This window comes from Malurus melanocephalus, unplaced genomic scaffold, assembly GCF_030028575.1.
Source record: "Malurus melanocephalus ecotype Western Australia unplaced genomic scaffold, MMel_1.1 scaffold_571, whole genome shotgun sequence".
NCBI lineage: Eukaryota > Metazoa > Chordata > Aves > Passeriformes > Maluridae > Malurus > Malurus melanocephalus.
The window spans coordinates 344,183-346,865 of NW_026623803.1; the positions used below are offsets into that span (position 1 = coordinate 344,183).

General features: G+C 62.8%; 1 protein-coding gene across 1 annotated transcript in view; it reads left to right on the forward strand.

Annotated features, from left to right (window-relative positions):
* Positions 1 to 92: 92 nt before the first annotated feature.
* The window catches only part of FGF5 (fibroblast growth factor 5), a 6,617-nt gene continuing 4,026 nt past the window's right edge, over positions 93 to 2,683 (forward strand). The window contains exons 1-2 of the mRNA XM_057382502.1: positions 93 to 399; positions 2,557 to 2,660. Of these exons, the coding sequence (XP_057238485.1) occupies positions 93 to 399; positions 2,557 to 2,660 (411 nt within the window). The remainder of the gene's footprint in view (positions 400 to 2,556; positions 2,661 to 2,683) is intronic.

Consider the following 2,683-nt stretch of genomic DNA (forward strand, 5'->3'; position numbering starts at 1 on the left):
GCGGGGCCGCCGCCCGGTTATAAATAGCGGGGAGGGGCAGCTCGGCTCCCCCCATGCTCGGTTCCCCTCTCCAGGGCTTGGAGCGGAGCGGGATGCGGCGCCCTCCCTCCCTCCTCCCGCCCGCCGGCAGCATGAGCCCGTCCTTCCTCCTCCTCCTCCTCCTCCTCGCCCTGCCCGCCCGCGCCCGGCGAGAGCAGGTGCCCGGCGGGGCGCAGCGGGGCCGCAACGCCCCCGCGTCTTCCTCTTCCTCCTCCCCGGCGGCGGCGGGGCCGAGCCGCTTCCCGCGGAGCCGCCCGGATCGGCGGCGGGGCCGGCTGTACTGCCGGGTGGGCATCGGCTTCCACCTCCAGCTGCACCCCGACGGCCGCGTGGACGGCGCCCACGACGCGAGTCCGCTCAGTGAGTGGGGGATGAGAGAGCTGGGGGGCTGCCCTGCCCGGGCCGGGGTAACGGGGCTGAGCATCTTTATCCTTGCTGTCCTCCCGTCCCCGCGGGGGGGTGGCAGAGCCCCTCGCTCCCGTCGCCCTCACCTGGTGTGAGCCGTAGCCCTGGCGGCCCAGGGAAGGGGCATTTGCGGTGCCCGGGGCGGGGGGGGCTGGGTTCTGCGGGCTCCGTGAGAACAGCCTGCCTTCCTCTGGGAAGTGCCGCTTGGGCCGGGGAAGCGGGTCCATGGGGATGGTGTGAGGGCCTGAGGTCTGCACTCCCACCGCGGCCCCTTCCCGGCGCCTGGAGGAGAGGATGCTGCCCCTTTGCTGTCCTTTCCCCGTGTAACTTTTCCATCCCTGTCTCTGCATTCTCATTCTCCCAGCACAGTGATAGGATATATTCAGTTTAAAAATAGGACTGAGGCTGACGTTCCCCTGAGAGGGAGCTGTGCTAACTCATGGCTTATCCTCCGGTCGGAGTTGCCACGATATCCTGCTGGAGGGAATGAAATGGCAGGTGGGGATGAAAAATTACTTCAGGAGCCCAAGGGCTCGGGCCCGAGGTGACCCTGGCAGCGTGCGTGGCTCAGCTGTCGGGAGCGCTCACAGAGCAGCCGCCACATCTGCCCAGCACCGAAGAATTCGGGCCCCGCGCTGTGCCGCGGCCCCATGAGGGAGGGCAGGGGCTCTGCTCAGGGCTTCGTGGGCGCCACAGGCACGGGGCCTGGAGGGGTTTGTAGGGGATGGAGAAGAGAAGGGGGCACGTGTGCCATGGATGGTTTGGGAGGGCTGGCAGAGGTTGGGTGCTACAGCTGTCCTGCAGAGACCTGAATAATGTCAAGTTCCGTCCTCCTTAACCTGAGACTTCCCCCCACCCCGGAAAGACGACGGAGACACCARCTTTGCACCTCGGAGCAGAGCCAGCCCTGGCTGGGGACACGGGCTGGTGAGGGTGGGCTGAACCGGAGTCTTACGGTGTGGAGTCCTCCGTGAGGAAGGAGTTGGCTTTGGGCAGGGAAACCCCAGCTTTGTCCCCTGGGAAACGGGGCTTGACCCTGCACAACCCCACTAAACAGGAGTAGGGCTGCCATGGCAGCAGGGCCACCTTGAAAAGGCTGCAGGTTTTGGGATGCCTTTGAGGACAGACGTGTTTGACAAGGTCCAGTGGGGCTGCCTTGCATTTGGCTTGGGGCACRTGGGTGAGGGGGTGGCAGCCCATGAGCCCGCCCAAGTGTCCCCCAGGCCCTTGGTCTGGGACTCGGGTGCCGGATGGAGATGCGCTTCCTCCTTAAAATAAACAAGGGAAGTGGTGATTCGATACCCAGCCTTGTGGGATTTACCGGGGCTTCATGTTTGCTCACGGCATGCTAATCCCATGGCCCTGTGGGCTCCGTGGGCTCCCTCCCCTGGGGTCGGGCACACGTGAAGCTGCTCTCCAGGGCACGCTGGGAACGTGGTGCTGCCCCACGGCTGGCAGGGCTCGGGGGAATGCCTGTGCCTGAGCCACCCCACAGCGCTCAGGGAGCTGATGTGGCAGCGCTGTTGCTGAGGGATGCTCGGAGGTTGCGGCTCCTCTGTAGGATGAGTTGTGAGTCACAGGTGCCCTGGCAGGGGCCACAACCCCCATCAAGCTCAGAAAATTCCCCTTTTTCCCGCAGCTGGGCTGCTCAGCGCCCCATTCCCCAGGCCCTGCTGCGAGGACGGGATCAGAGGGGGCATCACCAGCACCTCTGTTCCCAGCTGGGCTGTGTGACAATGACTCCCTGAGTTCGGTGTCTGCRGGACAAGGCTGATCCCAGCAGGCTGCTGCAGATACAGGGGGCTTTTCCCACCCTTGGGAGGGGGGTCACTTGTTCTGCCACAGCCCAGCTAGGAACGGTGCCCCAAAATTGAGCTTTAAAAAAACCCCCCAAGTTCCAGCTATCATACTGTATCCATACCAGGGTGGATGGAGGCCAAGCTGCTCTATGGGGCAGAGGGATGGAGCAGGAGCTGAGTGGAGCCAGGGAGCTGAGGAGCAGGGGCGTGGGAGAGGAAATGCAAATCTGTCAGACTGAGTTGTATTTATTTTCTTTTTGTCACACCGATGTGAAAAGAACTGTGATTTATTTTGGGATTTCTGTCATCCTAGGTATTTTGGAAATATTTGCCGTGTCTCAGGGGATTGTAGGAATACGAGGAGTTTTCAGCAACAAATTTTTAGCGATGTCAAAAAAAGGAAAACTCCATGCAAGTGTAAGTAATTCCGCCCCCCCCCC